The following is an 18,099-nucleotide window of genomic DNA, read 5'->3' on the forward strand; positions in this document are numbered from 1 at the left end:
CCCTTCCATCATTCCCTTCCTCCTACTTCTCCCTTCCCACACCAGTCTCATCCTTGTTCACACATATACATTGAATGTCATGACCATCTTCATCCACCTTCCCTCTCTTTGTTTGTCCAGCCTCCTACCACTAACACCTACCTTGGGTCAAGACATGTTTTAATTTTCTAATATTCTCTTAATTTTAACAGCCTGTTAATTGTTCAAAGGTGTTCCTATAGATACTATACTTTAGTCAGTTTGGTTGACCTCACTGGGAGAGAAGAGGATGGGAAGCAAACAGAGTGCTCACATGAGGGGAATTGTCTATCTATCTGTCTGTCTGTCTGTCTGTCTGTCTATCTATCTATCTGAGAAAACATGAAACATGCACCCTTTGTCCGAACCTGACTTACTTTACTTAATATTTTTTTCTAGATCATCCATTTCTCTGTAAATGGCATATTTTCATTCTTCTTGAGTGTTAATAAAATTCCATTGTGTGTGTGTGTGTGTGTGTGTGTGTGTGTGTGTGTGTGTGAGTGTATGTTGGTGTCTACTGTGTTTTCCTGATCCTGATGCAGAGCATCTGAAATGTTTCCATAGCTGGGCTACTGTGAATAATGCTGCAATAAACATGAGTGTGCAGATGTCTCTATTACGTCTTGATTTTCATTTGAGTATAATTTATTCTCACAGTTTGATAGCAAAAGTCAATGAAACTTTGCTGTGAGTGACCAAATAGTGAATAATTTATGTTTTGTAGCCAACGAAATTGACCAATGACATGATAAGTCATTGTGTATATAGTCATAGTGCATATAGTCTATCACCAATAAAACCTTATTTACAAATTTGGGTGTCATGTAATTTTCACATATCTCATATTATTTAAATTTTTCCCACGATTTAAAGTTATAAAAACTATTCTTAGCTGATAAGCCATATAAAGCGAGCAATAAAGCTAGGCTAAAACAGCTGAACTATTCTACACCATCCAGCCTCTCATGGGGCAATTTGTTCCATAAGCCATAGATTGCAGACCTCGCCTCTGTGACATTCTTTCGTCAGAGTTCATTAATGTATTCCCTTACTATTGGACATTAAGGCTGACATTTGCTTTGTAATCAGTTCCAAAATGGCTACAACCCATTAGAATTATTTACCTATTTCTCCTGCCTCATATTTCCTTTCCAGTAGATACCCCCAATAAAGGCTTTAGCCTTAGCTTTCTCCTCCTTCTCTGTCTCCTGGCTGAACCTGATGTTTCCTCATAATACCCCATCTGCCTGGCTTGACCCCTAAGTCTTGAGGAAAGATAACTAATAAATTCTTCTTTCAAAGGCATTACCATTTCTTTGTCATTACTTTCATAAATTCGAATCCTGCATGTATAATTGATTTATAAAAAAACTTATTCTCTTCTCTATTTTTCTATTGTTTTCTATTTTTCTCTATTCTCTATTTTAGGATATATATATATGTATATATATATATATATTCTATTCTTACAAGTTTATTTTAGGATATATATATATATATATATATATATTCTATTCTTACAAGTTTATTTTTTGCCTCTTTTGTTTCCTTTGCAATGTTTTTACTTTATCAACTCATTTCTGATAATGGTACTTAACAGTTTGAATGGTAAGAATTCTCCTTATATCTTGAGCCTCTTTTGCTTTGTTTGTTCAAACTTATACAGGTGGAGACATGCAAGCTGACATTGCCTTATACTTATAATGGATTGCTGCTTTTATTATGATAGGGTGCTCAAAATTACCCTTTCAAAATTTTTTGCCTTTAGTTCAGCTTTGCATTTATTAATCCTATTGTCTCAGTGATCTCCATTTAAATACCATTGTTGTTAAGCTTTCTATGTGGTACAGTTTTGAGAGTGATACTTAGAAGCAATATGACTGTTTTTAAATCACTTTGTGGGTGAGTTTAAGTCAGCTTAGGTTGAGGTGCTTAAAGTGTATATCAGGTCATCTGATTCTCTTTTGCTTCTTCCATTACTGAAATGGGACCTTATGAAATTTCCTTAATTTCTTTACACTCAGGTCTTCTCATCTGTAAAAACACTGAGGTAACTGTTAGTAGCACATTATGCTCTTATTGGGGATTAAATGAAATAACTTTCTTTAAGAAAGGCAAGTAGCATGGAGTCAGTGTGAAGTAATTGTTATTTACAATTCTTCCTATGACTGTTGACCTATCTGGTCTCCTCTCCAGCGTTGCTTCATTTTTTTCTCTACCATCCTTTTCAGGTTGTTTACTGTCTCCTTTCCTGATATTACCTTTTGTTTCCTCTATTTTTTTTTTGGGGGGGTGGTCTGGTCGTGGGGCCTGAACTCTGGGCTTGGGCACTGTCCCTCAGCTCTTTGGCTCAAGGCTAGCACTCCACCACTTGAGCCACAGCGCCACTTCCGGCTTTTTTCTTTTTTGCTTATGTGGTGCTGAGGAATTGAACTCAGGGCCTCATGCATGCAAGGCAGGAGCTCTACCACTGAGCCACCTTCCCAGCCCTGTTTCCTCTATTTTTGAGTAATCTATATGTTGTCTGTCTATTCTTTTAGTCATTATACTTCAATTTTCTATGGTTTTATGGTGATGAACTAGATGTGTAGTTTGATGAACTGATATATATATACATATATAATTCATATTTCTGTTAGTCTGTTCGTGTTTTCTCAATAACATGTCATTTGGCATCCATCCACTACAGGAACAAATAATAGCCAAGTTATTAATTTCTCCCCTCTGGTCCAAAGCCCTTATACTGAACATTCTATCTAAATTTAACATACTGATCCAATATTTCTCTTCCCTAAATCAGCCCATAGCCAGATTGCAGGCACAAACAGACAGTCTCTACTCCCCAGAGCAGATTAGAATTACTTACCTAGAATTACTTACAATCCCAAATGTTTCTCCTGCCTGGTATTTCCTTTCTGGTTGACACTCCAACAAAGGCTTTAGCGCTGGCTCTCTCTTCCTTCTATGTCTCCTGGTTGAACCCCATGTTTCCTCATATGACCCACATAGCCTGGCTTGACCCCTAAGTCTTGAGGAAAGATAACTAATAAATTCTTCTTTCAAAGGCATTACCCTTTGCCATTATTTTCATAAATTCAAATCCTGTGTGCATAATTGATGAATTACCCAGGAGTTTTCTCATGTTTCTTTGTCATCCCCAGCAAGCATTGGTCTGCTTTCTATCAGAACAGATTATGCTCTATAGAATTGTATATACATAGAATTGTACAATGCACAGTTCCCTTTCTGAATTATTTCAATCCCAATTATTCTTAATTTATTATGTAATCTATGTAATTCATTCATTACATTTCATTCTAGTGTGTGAAAATATAATAATTTGTTGATTCATTCATCTAGTGATAGACATTGGATTATTTCTTATTTATAGTTATTATGAAGAATTTTTGTTTGGATATTTAGGTACAAGTTTTCATGTAGACACTTGCTTTCATTCTCTGATATAAACAACCAGGAGATGAATGACTAGATCCCATGGCAGATATATGATTAGCTTTTGTAAAAAAATGACAATTTTCCAAAGGATGTTGTCTCAGTTGACATTCCTACCACCAGTGTATGAAAATGTTGCTCTACATTCTATCAATATCTGCCTAATTTTAAATGTAAGCCCTTCAGTGGACATGTATTGCCTTATTTATATCATTAGAAATAAAAAAAATTGTTTCCATAGTTAACAACTACATAATGACTTGAAGTATCAGATTGCTGTCATTATCTTTCGATCTCATGTCTTTCCTTGAGTTCATTAGTCTTTACTGAAGAATATGCCTTAGCAACATTTTAAATGAGGTTCTATGGGAATTAAATTCCCTTACTTTTTGTGATTTTTCTTTTGTTTTTTTCTCCAATGATAATTTAGCTTGGTACCCTCAAGATACTGTCTTCTAGTCTATATTGTTACTGATGAAAAGCCTGCTTCGGTCTATTGTCATTATTTTTAAGGTTATCTTTCTGATAGCTCTATTTTTTACACTCTGTAGGTTTACTGACACATCTAGATGTGAATTTAGCTTTAACTTTACTTCCCACAACAACTGACATTCTTCTGATGTGAGAACTTTTGATTCTGTTCTCAGCTATTGCTCTCCTCTGCTCATCCTTTAATCCTTTGGGAACTCTTATTAGATAGATTGTGGAGTTGCTTAATCTGTCTTCCATTTCCATTATCGGATCCTTTAAAATACATTATTTCTTCTCGAATTGAGTTTTGGATATCTCAGTTCAGTGCTCCAATTCATTAATGAGAGATTTAACTAGATATGGAAAATTAGACAAATGTCTAAACTCAACCAAGCCTGTGCAATGTCTAAACTCAGCCCCGTCTAGTATAATTCATATAGATGGGATTTAGTATCTATTGACTGATCAAATAAATATCAAAACATTTTACATGTTTGATCATTTCATTCTTATGTATAGATGTATATCTTTGTTAAAATAAAATATCATATTTGTATCTAACCTCTTAAACAAATTTGCCACTTAACACTTTTAAAGCTATACATTTGGGTAAACTAAACTTGTTCTCTTTTGGAAAATCCTTTGGAGTCTTTTGGCAGAATCCTTAGGTTACAGACCTTCCAGCTAACCCCAAGTTTTGAATTTCTTTTATATTTGATCATTTTCATTATCTTGTATCTTGTAATTTTATGGTTTACTACAAAGATGAGAATGTCTCAGTTTTGCTTCCTGAGCTATATTTGTTAGTACTTTGTGTTTTGTGTTGTACAAAGCACCATGGAGAAAGATGAAGTTTGCTTTGTAAGTAAGCTATGGTCTTTTTATTATTATTGTTATTACAGTTTCCCTCTTTATTCATACCAGATAAGAACAATTTCTTCTAGCTATAACCTAATGTGAATTTACTAGCTCAGTGTTGACACAGTAAACAAGGAAAGATGCTAGAATCTTTTAAACATGGAAGGATGTTGGGTCACTTGACACAACCAGTTAAACCAGTAAGAGCCCATAAAATGGTTACAGCAGGTAGAGTCTAATGATCAGAAAGGGCCACCAGCTGATTTGAGTCAGAGCCTCTCAGGATGAGCCCATCTCTCAACAATATTGTGTCTTCTCTGCAGAGAAGTGGAACATTGATCAATTCTTTGATTGTGGCTTTGACAATCAGTGGGCAACACCTCTGCTCCTCTTCCACTTTCACATGTCCTTGTCAGGTAGGGAAAAATTTCTATTACGGCTCTGCTTTTCTTGTGTTTCCTGCCCTGATCCTTCTGATTGCTGGATTTGCTCTGAGAAGCCAAACGTGGACCTTAACCAGTGAATACTGCTGCAACTGTGGCCCTCCATGCCGAAGAATCAGCCCTCTGGAGCAAAGGCTGGCTTGCCTTCAGTTCTTCAGCATCACTGGGAGGGCGCTCGTGGCTCCATTAACGTGGTTGGCGGTGACCTTGCTACGAGGAACCTATTATGAATGTGCAGCGAGCGAGTTTGCATCTGTCGACCATTACCCAGAGTTCGACAATGTCACTGCCAGCAAAAGAGAAGAGATACTAGCTGGATTTCCATGCTACAGTCCGGCTCCTTCCGATGTGAGCCTAGCAAGAGATGAAGTAGCTCTTCTGCACAGATTCCATTCACAGGTACGGTGTGTGTGTGTGTGTGCGTGCGTGTGTGTGCGTGTGTGTGTGTGCACGCACGTGTATGTGTGTGTTTTCAGTGGGGGAGGGGGTGAAGATCATAGGCCTTGGACTCGGAGCCTGTGCTCTGTCCCTGAGCCTCTCTATGCTCAACTCTAGAGCTGTACCAACTGAGCCACAGCGCCACTCCCGGCTTTTTCTGTTTATGTTGTACTGAGGAATCGAACCCAGGGTTTCATGCATGTTAAGCAAGCACTCTACCACTAAGCCACATACATTCCCAGCCCACAACAGGTAAGTTTTTAAATTTTTTTCCTGCCATACTTTTACAGTCATATTTTTGCTTATTTTTATATTACATGATGAAAGAACAAGAAGCAGATGCTACTGATGAAAATGAAGCCTGCTGAACAGCTACATACATAAGATTTAGGATGCTGGGCTGTGCAATCGGCCGACCTGGGTTTGCCTTGCTTTGCCATTTTCTTTTTTTTTTTTCTTTTGGGAGGGGTTCCCGTCGTGGGGCCTGAACTCTGGGCCTGGGCGCTGTCCCTCAGCTTTTCAGCTCAAGGCTAGCCTCTACCACCTGAGCCACAGCCCCACTTCCGGCTTTGTTCTTTTTGCTTATGTGGTGCTGAGGAATCAAACCCAGGGCCTCATGCGTGCAAGTCAAGGGCTCTACCACAGAGCTGCCTTCCCAGCCCTTGCTTTGCCATTTTCTGAGTTACAAAAATTACCCATATTTCATTTTCCTTATCTATAAACTAGGTTTATTTATAGTATCTACTGAATAGAGTTGTTATAAAGAATAAATGAACTAATACATATAAAGTGCTTGATGCTCTGCCTAGAATCTGTATTAAATGTAATAAACTTTAACTACTATTAGAAACAGTAATACTATGTTACTAAATCCTATCTTTATGAATATATATTCTCACATATGTATTCGTATATGATAAAATCTCATCTGAAATAATAGAACGTTGAATTATAACATAGAAGTCTTCAGTGATGTTTCTAAAATCAGTCAATGTGCAGGTATGTATCAGGGAATGGAAAGAGTGAGAGGAAATCCTTAACTTACTACACTAACAGGTTAAAGTTTAGAAGTATAATTTTGCATTGTATTATGTAATGACAGAGCCATTGAGTTTAATTAGTTTCTCCAATGGATCTGGAGGAAAATATATTTTTAAACCACTGCAATACAGTAAAAATATGTTATTGTTATTAAAAAGTAGGACAATTATAAATTCAAATACATTCTTGCTTAAATTAAAAAGAACACATAAAGGTAAGATTTTCTTAAGATCAAATTAAAATTTAAAATGTACACACTGATTTCCATTTTAAAAGTTTTGAGCTTTGATTACCACTACTGGTTAGTTTTTTGGTATGTGTTAAAATATATTTTTTAGATATTTGTCACATGTATTACTATGCAGATATTTCGTATGTTAATTTTAAACCTTGTAATATTGAAAGCTAGATACAAACTCCATTTTTACAGGTGAGTAAATAAAGTTCAGAGGTTTTGTGACTTGTAGAGGTTTGTGGAGCTACTAAATAACTGATCAAAATAGCCAAAGATCGCAGGGCACCAGTGGCTCACACCTGTAATCCTAGCTACTCAGGAGGGGTCTGAGGATCGCATTTTGAAGCCAGTCCCAGCAGGAAACTCCATGAGACTCTTATTTCCAATAAACTACTCAAAAAAGTTGGAAGTGGCTCTGTGGCTCAAGTGGTAGAGTGTTCCCCTTGAGCAAAAGCAGCTCAGGGACAGTGCCCAGGCACAGAGTTCTCAAGCCCCAGGACCCATAAAAAAAAAAAAAAAAAAAAAAAAGCCAAAGATCATGTTTTGCCTTGCTGTCTTCTATAACCACCTTGAACTTCAATCTCTTTTGAGCAATGTACTGCCAGATAGATTTTCCTGGGTTGATCACAAGATCATATTAAGTTAAAAATCACTATTTGCCCACCTCCCATTCTGAAACTTCTTCCTGACATTAGTTTTCTTCAGTTTCAATCTACTTTCTACATACTTGCCAAAGTATCTATCTTAATGCATATTGGGTAGTCAGGTCTTCCTCTCTATCATATAGAGTACTTCAGTGATTTTTCTACCATCTTGTGCACAAATTCCTTGATATCATATACAAAGTCCTTCAATATTTGGCCTTCTACATGATTCCTACAATGGTATAAATACAAAGTATCTGTGCCCCCTCAACTCTTCATTCTCTTATTTTCCTGTGCTGTTTCTTTTAGCTTTCTAAAATGAAACTTTTATTTTTTCCCTCATTTTTATTAGGATCAATTAATTGTACAGGATACGTACAATCCACTTGCATATCCACACATGCATACAACATATGATCAGACATTCCCCTCTGTCATTTTCTGTCATCACTCTCCTTATTTTCCTGTCTTCTTTCTACCTAACAAATCTATTCAACTTGCATCTGCTGGACTATTTTTTTTGTTGACATAATTTAAATCTGGCCATCATCTCTGAGCATTATTCTGGTATTTTGTTAAAGTTTATTTCTCTTTCATTGTGATTCTCCAGGTGCTATTGTTACTCATATAAAAATGATGACATTTTCCTTGACATGTTCATTTCTCTCCTCTTTCAGGCTTGAAGATTGTAGATAAGTCCCCATTTTAATCCCCATCACCCAGCAGTAGGTACCACAGGTAGTTAGAGGTCAACCTAAAGATGAATAAATGATAGTTGGTGTATATATGGCTGTGAAAGTTTTTCCCCCATTATGCTGTCTTTTAATTGGGTCAAATTCCGTCAAGTATTACTTTGGTTTTTTTTTGTTTTTGTTTTTATTGTGAAAATACCATACAGAGGGGTTACAATTACATGGGCAAAGTAATGAGTACATTTCTTTTTTTTTTTTTTTTTGGGGGGGGGGGTCGGGTCTGGTCGTGGGCCTGATCTCTGGGCCTAGGCGCTGTCCCTCAGCTCATCAGCTGAAGGTTAGTGCTCTACCACTTAAGCCACAGCACCAGTTCCGGCTTTTTTTTCTGCTTATGTGGTGCTGAGGAATCGAACCCAGGGCCTCATGCATGCAAGGCAAGCGCTCTACCACTGAGCCACCTTCCGTGTTGCCTCCTCCTTTGTTTCCCCTTCCCCTCCCTTCCCATTCCATTCTCCCCATCCCCCATCCCCCTTCCCCCCCCAAGTATTACTTTGTTTTAGCATCTACAGAGTGCAACAATTTCACGGTGCACACCCTGCTAACTCTAGGCTTATTGGTGAATAGAAATACACATAAGAGGCCTTCTCTGCCAGACTGTGGATATACATTGTTAGCTTTCCTAAATGTATGGAACTGTCCTCTAAGACTAGAAAACATTTATGTCAGGCTTTAAAAGCAGGAAGTAAACTTTTTTATTTTTAAAGGAGTACTAGAAGTTACAATGCCTATAATATCAATAATCCATTTAGAGACACAAATCCATTCACTGATATATTTTTGGTTGCAAAAGAAAGAAGAAAGAGCAATGCAGGAAGAAGTATCAATAAATGCTGTTTGGCAGGTCATGGAAGACATCTGGGAGGCTAGCATTATTGTCTATCATACCATCATTTCTATCACTATTATTAGTAAATATTTATGAAGTCCCCAAAGAATGTATGGGCCTATACTTGATGACTGAGAAGTAAGGTTGAGCTATAAGCAAAAGCCAGTGTTATGTACCTTATGTAAGGTTAATTGGTGGGTTACAGCGTCAGCCACTCTAAGGACATTACTTAGAATCCATTCTAGGTTAACTGGTCAAATTCCTTAGTAATCTTATTACCAACATATGTGGCTTGACCTATCCTTCTATCAACATACTTTCTATAACAATCAGCACTTTATTAATACGTTAAAAGACTGGAAAAACAATGCACGGATCTATATTTTAGTTCTGTTATGTCAGAATACATGCTACCATGGCTTTTTCTCAAATATTTTATGTGCTGGGTTTGTTTTTTTCTCCCTAACAATCATGCGAAGATGCTGGGCTGGATTTTGATTACCTTGGCAACCATTGCATATCTAGTCTCCCGCTGCGTGGCGAGATGCTGTTCTCCTCTCACTCCTCTGCAGCATCACTACTGGACCAACCACCTCCAAAACGAGAGAGAGCTCTTTGAACAAGCTGCAGAACAGCACTCCCGACTTGTCGTCCGGGAGCGCATAAAAAAGCTATTTGGTTTCATTCCTGGGAGTGAAGATGCCAAACACATCCGTATTCCTTCATGTCAGGACTGGAGAGATATTGCAGAGCCCAGTCTTCTATGCATGGGTGATAACTCACAAGGCCACCACTATAGCTTCCTGGGAGACAAGGTAGTTGAAGAAAATGAGGAAGACAAACCAGAAGGAATTGAATTAGAAAACGTGTCGTGCCCAATGCAAGTTGCTTAATGTATACACGATAATGGAGTTTTCATGTAATCAATTCATCTTTTCTTTTCCCCTCTCTCTCTGATATTTGTTTCTACAAGCCCATCAAAATACTATTTCCAAATTCAATTTATCTGAAGAACTATGCCAATTTATGTTTTTGAAATTTCATTCTGCCTTTGGATACCTATTGTGTCACATTGGTCTAATTAAAAACAACAGCGTTTCAATCCCTATCAAAATTTGTATCTTAGTTCTGTTATTAGCTGGATGGAGATGAACATTTCTGGGTGCCATTTTGTCATCTTAAGCTGGCCTTATGGAAAAGATGTGAAGATTAGCTGTGATATCATGTCAATTATTAACCACAAAGCCTTTACTATTTCTACTTTTAATTTCTGCTTTTCTCTATTTCTATGTTTATATAGTAAGTCTTCACTGCCCTCTTCTCTTTTGTCAAACCTGAATATCTGACCATTTGGGAAGAAAGGTAAAATTCTCTTTCTAACTCTTGACACACGTGCGAAAGATTTTGAGTCATCCTTGTGATGAGGGAAAACGAATACATTACTTATCGCCAGCTCCATCTAAGGAACATTTTAGGTTTTTTCTTTATTGTTATTGTAAAGGTGATTACAGCAGGGTTATAGTTACATAAGTCAGATAATGAGTATATTTCTTTTTGAACAATGTCATTCCTTCCCTGGCTGTCTCCCAATTATCCCTTCCATCCTCACCCACAACTTGTATAAATGAACAAACAAGTTAAAAGGAAAAGAAAACAAAAGCAGCAACAAAGAATGTAGAAACCTCTTGTGTCCATTTCTCAGGAACATTTTTATCACTACATATAAAGTTTATTCTAGACAGCTTATCCTCTGTGCTTCACTACTGAGGGTCCAATGTATGCCTTTACTCTTTCAAATCTTTGCATTCAAAGTCTATTTGGGAAATTTGGACTGACTGCTTATATTTGCCTATCTACTATTAGAACTCAAAAAGGTACAATATCATGTTGGCCTTTGTCTTGCTTTGCTAAAATGTAACCTCTGGTAGTTGACATTTTTCTGGTTTATCCTGATTACTTCTGACATATCACTTCTGATGTAGTGTCTCCTATATGAGTTTTGCTGTGTTCAACTGGCACACTGGCCATCTGGGCTACATTGGCAATCTGGGGTTTTATGTATTCATTTCTTTAGCCCAAACAATGATTTCTTTTTCAGCAATATACTAACTGCCAATGGTTAACTTTCAAACTTTCAAGGAGACAATGTAACTTGATAATCTAAAATGCAACTAATTTATTGGTAACTTGTATTTTACATGAGTATGGGAAATTATATTTTGTTCTAAATTCTGGGTCCTTTAACTTAATGAAAACAAGTGATTTTTTTTAATTGAATCCAGGGTCTCATGCATGCACTGAAAACATTCTACTTCTTGGAGATATGCCCTCAGCCCTTTAGTTTCATATTTTGTTTTTGAGATAGGATCTTAATATTTGCCAGGGGTACCCTCAAATCTACAATCCTCCTGCCTCTGGCTTTCAAGTAGCTGATATTACAGGCATATGCCACCATGCTAGAAAATATTTTTTTAAGGAAATAAAATGTTTTCAAGATTTCCCCCCACCCCATAGAGACTGTTTAGTGTCAGACTTGGCTAAGGCAGGAGACCTGTCCTGTCCTCACCATTACTCCTTATTTAACCTACAAATGTTTAGTTCATATCTCTGGGCTTTCACTCTTTCGTCTGTACAATCAGCATAATGATATGCTACCTTCTGCAAAACAAATAACTAAATTCTTGAGGTCCTTTCTAAACCCCATAGAATCTTTATTTTTATGGATAAATGTGGGTCAGTATATAAACAACCTTCTGGGATGGTAATATGCCAGTGTTCCTTTTTCTGGAAGGAAAATAGCAGGGTTGGATTGAGTTTTGTCTAATCTACTGGGATTCTACCTTTTAAAGAGTGGTGACCTTTTACAAGTAACTAGAAAATGCTATTCTACCATATCAACTAACCACATAACTCAGTATTGACATAAGATTATAGAACGATATTGAAACAAAATGGAAGTGTGTTATGGGAGGAACTAGTGTTCTAATTCCCTCTGATACAAGAGTTAGTAAACATGGAAGTAGAGCTGTGGCTCAAGTGGTAGAGCAAAAAAGCCAAATGAGAGTGCATGGCCTGGAGTTTCAGCCACAGTAGCAGCACACCTGCACACACACACACACACACACACACACACACACACACACACACACACACAGTCTCAGTATGTTTTGTTCTCAAAATTCTCCTAAATCCTGTGCCTCTTTTTTCATAAGAGCTTTTGACATTCCTTTGTATCAAGGTTATTAGTTAAATGAACAAGGCTCAGAATTGGTTAATTAGATTTTAGAAATCATACCACAATAAAGAATCTTCATTAACACATTTAATAGCAATATCAAAGATGTATGGTTATAGCATGACATCACCAGAAAGATTAATAGTTGTTTATACCTTATAATTGGACACTTTGTTTCTACCAGCATCTGTAGCCCTTTATTCTTCAAACTCTTTGCCAGTATGACATAGTTTATATTTTGAGCTAGTTAATCATGATTCTTTGGCTGATTAACAAGGCTTCAAAGTACTTTTTAGCACCTATAGGAACATTTAAAAGATCATACACACACTTGGGATTTCATTGTTTTCTATATTTCCTATTTGAAATTAAATAAATTGGATTCCCTGCCTTTTTTCTCTTTTGTTCCACAGCCAATTAGATAAAAAATTTCCAGTAAAAACATGGTATTTCCTCCCCCTTATGCTTAGTGGATTTATATAATTATGGAACCGATAATTATAGTCAATTATGTGCTAATGCTGCTTTATAGCTTGCTACCAAGTGCTTTTGGCTACCACATCAAACTCTGTGGCTTGACATATAGAGATGTGCTGACTTCCTAACTTTAATTTTGCCACTTCACTGTGATCTAAATTGCCTCCTTCCCAAGGGACAAATAAACTCTATATTTAGGTAGGTTTCACTTAGATTTCTTGATGTTTTCCAAAGCAAAATTATACAGAACTATACTTTGTCATCCTCATTGTCTCCCTTCTATGTTCTGTCTCGCTATATTTTTTTAAAAACTTGAATTCATAATTGTCATAAGAAATGAAGTGTTTCCTTGCATTTGGTTTGTACATAAAAGGAAAGCACATTAATCTTAAAACTTGGAAGTCACTTGACTACTGAATGTCAGACCAGGTAGGTTTTCGCTATCTCAAAAATATGAGACAGATATGGTTTTAATTTCTAAACAGAGTCCACCAAAATTTAGCTCTGTTCAGCAAAGAAAGTGTTTTGGCAGACTGAAAGGAGCAGACAGATAAATGACTGGCTTTTGAAGCTGTAAGGACACAAATCCACAAATGTGACCCCTCCTGGACTGAAAAGCAATGATATAATTTCCAGAAACGGAACTTGCATTACTCCTGAATTGAGTTATTTTTCTGTGCAAAGCATCAAGTATGACTAAGCTTCTCTAATCTCTCAGTACAACCATCCCAAGAAACAGATTTCAAATATGGTTTCCTCTGCCGCCCCTGAGTGGTCAAGGCTGGTATCTGCACCCATCTCTACTCAGTGGTGCTGACAGTAATCTATTTTCAAGCATCTGAAATGCCCCAAAATCCAAAATATTATGAATGTCAACATGATGGATTATGGTTGCTCTACCAGCAAAATAGTTTACAAAATCTGGGGGAAAAAACCAACTCTGAACTGGGAAGCACTTTTGAATAAGGAACATACTCAATTTGTAGAAATAGAAATAATTCACAACACTCATTATATGCTAGCTCCTTATAACAAAGTGGCAAGCAGTCACATTAGAAAAAAACTTGCCAAGGTGACATTAAATGCTGTAGGAAATCGGAGAGAATTTTGTAAGGCTTTGTATAACAAATACTTTCTTTTTTATGCATTGTAAAGGTGATTAACAGGAAGGTTATAGAAGTAAGGTAATGAGTACATCTCTTTTTGAACTTACCCCCTCCATTTTTCTCACTTTCCCCTCCCCACTCAATACTTTCTCATTTCTAATACTATTTTATTAGGTAGCTGGTGACTCATGAATTATCACTGAAATCTAAGTCTACCTAAAATTTCCTATTTTCTTAATGGTAATTAAGAAACAGATCAGGAGCTGGGAAGGTGGCTCTGTGGTAGAGCACTTGCCTTGCATGCCTGAGGACCTGGGTTCGATTCCTCAGCACCACATAAGCAAAAAGAAAAATGCCGGAAGTGGTGCTGTGGCTCAAGTGGTAGAGCGCTAGCCTTGAGCTGAAGAGCTGAGGGACAGTGTCCAGGCCCAGAGTTTAAAAAAAAGAAAGAAAGAAAAGAAAAGAAACAGATCAAAGAATGTACAAAAGATGACAAACTTGTAAGTGAGAAAGTCCAGATTTTACCCAGGGTCTGCTTTGGGGCTGGCTCTCAGCTCCACAGCACTGGCCTAGAGTTCTGTCACAGGGATAGCTAGCTTATCAACCCAAGAGTATTGTAGGTATTAGGATAATTCTTCTCAGAACTCCTACCAACCAATAGCTGAAACATCCTGCAGTCCAATAGTGTGTCACATCACATTTACATCCCTTTCTTTCTACCTACACTGTACCTATGTAAATAAGGTCTCACTTCTAAGGCACTGTGGCACTTTCTTACCTAGGTGACCTCTCCACTCTCACTTGGGCCAAACTTTGGACCTGAGCTACATAAAAGCCTGCAGCACTGATTCTTAGTCTCACACTAACCACACACCTGCCCTGGTGTCTCAGGCATTCTCCTTCTTATTCAGGATGTAAGCAGGACAGCACTATAATCTTCTCATTTGTTTTCTGTAGGACATAGTTATGAAGGGTTAAACCAGAGTTCAGAAAAACAATTTCCCATTACTCACATGGTCACAATCAGGACAATCTCTTTAGAACTTTAATTTTCCCTTACATGAGATTTTGGATTGTGATTAAATTGTGGGAGTGGTAATTACTCCTCTTTAAAGAGCCATTCCAGGTAAAGCTGTTTTAAGGAGAAACACAGTATAATTGCATACACACAAGCACAGACTCCTGTACTGCAGAGGTTACAAGACTGTAGTAGGCTAATAATCCTTACCGTTCCCATTCTAATCTCTGAAACTTGTGAATGTCACTTTTATAGAAAAAAAAAGACTTTGTAGCTGGTCACCAGTGGCTCACACTTATAGTTCTAGCTGCTCAGGAGCTCAGATCTGAAGACTGTGACACTCTTATCTCCAATTAACCACAAAGACAGAATCAGAGCAGTGGCTCAAGTGGTAAAGCATCAGCCATAGGTGAAAAAGCTAAAGGTCAGTGCCCCAGACCTGACTTCAAGCCCCAGGATAAGAGTAAGTGAGAGAGAGAAAGAGAGTGTGTATGTGAGTTTGTGTGTGTGTGTGTGTAAGAGAGAGACAGACAGACAGAGACAGAGACAAAGAGAGACAGACAGACAGACAGAGACAGAGATAGAGACAGTTTGCAGATATGATCAAGTTAAGTTTTTGAGAGTAGAAGATTATCCCAACATAATCACAGAGCTCTTTACAGAACAATCTTAGGAGTAGTCAGAGAGAAGGCAGAGGGAGGGAGTGCCAAGGAGTGTCACAGTGGCACAGCTGGAGAAAGACTCTATCAACCATTGTTAGATTGTTAAGATCGTGTAGGTCATGAGTTTAGAAACATGAGTGCCCATAGGGGGAAAAAGGCATGGAAATGGACCTTCCCCCAAAGCCTGAATAACAAACATAACCTTCTGACACTGAGACTTATTTCAGCACAGTGAGAACTATGCACTGTTGCTAAGGTTGTGGTACTATGACAGAGTAACTTTGTGTTGTTTTAAACCACTGAAATTTATAGTAATTTATTGTGGTGGTGATGGGAAATTAATACACATAGCAATACATGGGGAGGGCTTACAAATCCACAAGTCTGTGGATGAATGAAAACCTCTTCAAGCCTTCTAAGACTCTATGCACTGATGTACCATCTAGGTACAGCTGATGCTTCTAAAAAATAAGTATACACAATATTTTGCAAATAAAATTCAATGCATTCTAATACTTTAATGTATTCTAAAATAAGGAAGAATACTTGAGGATAAACTTGCACTGGATTTATAGATACTTCATCTTAAGCAACAGAGAAAAATATGTAAACGTTTCTCTTTTGCAGTTGCTAGTTTGCAGTATCGAGTATACTATAAATATTTTATAATGCAGACATATTTCAGCATTTAAGGTTCAGGAGAGCAAATCCCAAACCAAGCAAATGCAAAAAAGAAAAGAAAAGAAAAAGCTGGATTTATGTGATGCTTTATTGCTTGTATAAATTTCATGTTATGAGTGAGTAGATTACTGTTGCTAAGTCTATGCTTGCCATTCTTTCATGTTGAGATCACTTGAATCAGAGAGCCATCTACAAAATAAGCATTTTTAACCAAATGATTTACTAGATCCTATGAGGTCTAATAAAAAATTATTTTGTGGGGAAGATAAAGTCATGTGCCATTCTTACGAAAAATCTCTGGTTATTACAGGCATAGTTAGAAAAATAATTAGCATACAATTCAATTCAGCTCGCCATCATGGCGCCTGGTCTTTTTGGAGCATCAGCACTCTTCCGGGAGGCTACAGGGTGGGGCCCTCCTGGAGAATGCCTGCATGGCAGGGCACCGCTTGGACCTAAGGGTTGTGTTCTTGCTGCATATCTGACGACGCCCCCGTGTGGCCAGACTCAGGTGTTTCACCTGAGACGCCAAGTCCCACCTACATCTCCAGAGCCAGCTGGGGGTGTGGGTCCTCCACTCAAGAGTTATGCCTGGCGCCCGTGGCTCACGCCTGTAATCCTAGCTACTCAGGAGGCTGAGATCTGAAGATCATGGTTCAAAGCCAGCCCGAGCAGGAAAGTCCGTAAGACTCTTATCTCCAATAAACCACTAGAAAACCGGAAGTGGTGCTGTGGCTCAAGTGGTGGAGTGCTCGCCTTGAGCTGAAGAGCTGAGGGACAAGAGTTCCCCACCACAAGCATCCGGGGTGGTTCTCCCAGTAATATGAGGGCTGCTTCTGGCCTTTAATGGGCCTTTCAGATTGTATTCTCTGTCTTTTCTGGCCTCTGATCAATTAGGTGATGCAGCATGCTCTAGTGCAGATCAAGGGCATTCCTTGGACTGGAATGAGAGTGCCAGACTAGCACCATCCACCAGTACCTGGCCTGTCAAACCACCAAGCGGCCAAGTGAAAGGCAGGAAGCAGCCGTTCCTGCTTTCCTTCCCCTTTCCCTGTCGCCCTTCTAAGGTCGCTGTGATTACAGCCTATAGTAATTGAAAACAGGCAAGATTGGGAAAAAAATGTGTGGTAATTTTAACTGAATGGAAAACAAGTGATCATTCACATTTCCCTGAATACTTTGGGTTGGACCTGTATTGGGTGGTGAAGAAAGCGTACTTCCATTGCTTCCTCAAAGTTTAAAAGAGTTCAATACTCAGTATTTGAAACATGGGATCACCACCAAAGTTTGCCTGGGTAAATTGGCTATAACGTATTCCCCTGCTAAAACACTCAATTAAAAAAATAATCAAGATGCCTTTTAATACGTGTGACTAAATGCACTTCATAAAAGTAGTCATATGATTAGCCTTCGCTATTATGGCTGACAATTCTGTGTGCAGTGATGAGCCGATAGTTATTCTCAGAAGTGGCACTTCCGTTCATGACATAGCAGCGTTACCCTGTCTATCCAAGTGTCATTGAAACCAGCATCTTTTGCCATTTACAGCCACGCACGGCATGCACAGGTGCAGGTCTGCGCTGCGTCGTTTGCTTCAGGATCTCACACGACGTTTTGTGTGGTTGCTGTGGTTTCTGTGCGGTCCCGGGGTGTGCACGCGGGGCCGGGCACGGTCCTGGCCTTTGTGCTCATCAGGTCTAGCGCTCGACCGCTTGGGCCACAGCTCCGCTTGGGCTTT

At 38.2% G+C, this 18,099-nt stretch overlaps 1 protein-coding gene across 1 annotated transcript; it reads left to right on the plus strand.

Annotated features, from left to right (window-relative positions):
- Window positions 1–5,087: 5,087 nt before the first annotated feature.
- Window positions 5,088–10,075, plus strand: Calhm4 (calcium homeostasis modulator family member 4). Its single transcript, XM_042694576.1, has 2 exons — window positions 5,088–5,645; window positions 9,662–10,075. The coding sequence occupies exons 1-2, from the start codon at window positions 5,088–5,090 to the stop codon at window positions 10,073–10,075; spliced, it is 972 nt and encodes a 323-aa protein (XP_042550510.1).
- Window positions 10,076–18,099: the final 8,024 nt, after the last annotated feature.

This window comes from Dipodomys spectabilis, unplaced genomic scaffold (genome assembly GCF_019054845.1).
Source record: "Dipodomys spectabilis isolate Male_0828 unplaced genomic scaffold, ASM1905484v1 ptg000001l, whole genome shotgun sequence".
NCBI classification, from domain to species: Eukaryota; Metazoa; Chordata; class Mammalia; order Rodentia; family Heteromyidae; genus Dipodomys; species Dipodomys spectabilis.